Source organism: Trichinella spiralis (genome assembly GCF_000181795.1).
Source record: "Trichinella spiralis strain ISS 195 chromosome Unknown Scfld1542, whole genome shotgun sequence".
NCBI lineage: Eukaryota > Metazoa > Nematoda > Enoplea > Trichinellida > Trichinellidae > Trichinella > Trichinella spiralis.
The window spans coordinates 1-1,035 of NW_003528481.1; the positions used below are offsets into that span (position 1 = coordinate 1).

Genomic DNA, 1,035 nt, shown 5'->3' on the forward strand with positions numbered 1-1,035 from the left:
TTCCTTTGCAGATCGATGGTACTCATCATCCATTAGCTTCTCCACAACTTCTGAAATAGTACCTCGCTGATTAGGTATGGAGAGAGGTGAGCAAGGGGATCATACACCTTCGCAGTAACACTTATCAATTGACGCTTCGTGTCACGCGACCAAGGATCGACGTCAGAAAGAACACTATAAGCTAATTCATCGTTTGCCGAGTCCCAAACGATGCCTAATATCTTTGACGTATTAGTGTTTTTTCCCATTATATCTTCTGACGGTACATCCGCCAACACCGTGCTCAAATTACTGACCCATTTGGTCAGATGAAATCCGCCTTTTTTCATCAATGACACCAACTGTCTCACAGTTTCTCTGGCCACATCATCTTCATCTACTGAGAATACGATATCATCCACATACATATTCTCCAAAACTTGATTCGCCGCTTGTGGGAATCCTTGTAGATGATTCAATGCGTGATGTCTCGTCACGCTCATTGCCAGGAATGGCGAGCAAGTAAGCCCGAAGCATACTCGCTTAAAGCGGAATATTCGCGGTGTTTCTTGAGATCCCAACTCTCTCCATAAAAATCGAGTAACATCTCGATCCTTTTCATGTAGCCCAATCTGCAAGAACATCTTTGATATGTCTGCTTGCAGTCCTACACGAAATCTGCGGAAACGTAATAATATTTGGACCAGATCTTTTTGAAGTGGAGGTCCTGGATCTAACTGTCTATTGAGGGAGTCATTACGAAATTGCGCGGATCCATCAAACACTATCCGGCATTTCGTACTGGATTTGTCTTCTCTTAGGACGGTATGATGTGGTAGATACCACGTTCTTCCAGGTCGTCCTTGTACGTCATTTACTTCTTCGACAAATCCGTTCTCTTGGTATTCTTTCATCCCATTCTTATATAACTGAGCCTTGGTAGGGTTTCTACACAAGCTCCGTTCCGTTTGAATTAATCGATCCAAAGCCTGTTTATAATTGTTCGGCAATTCCGATTCTTTATTTGACCAGGGAAGCTGTACTTCGTATCTTCCC

General features: G+C 43.2%; 1 protein-coding gene across 1 annotated transcript; it reads left to right on the forward strand.

The window, feature by feature from the left end:
* Positions 1–331: 331 nt before the first annotated feature.
* Positions 332–1,025, forward strand: Tsp_15323 (conserved hypothetical protein; the record flags this gene model as incomplete). The annotated part of the gene is made up of 3 exons (XM_003369765.1): positions 332–501; positions 699–804; positions 923–1,025. Coding segments are annotated over exons 1-3 (379 nt in total), but the record flags the coding sequence as incomplete, so codon positions are not given.
* Between the last annotated feature and the right edge of the window lie 10 nt (positions 1,026–1,035).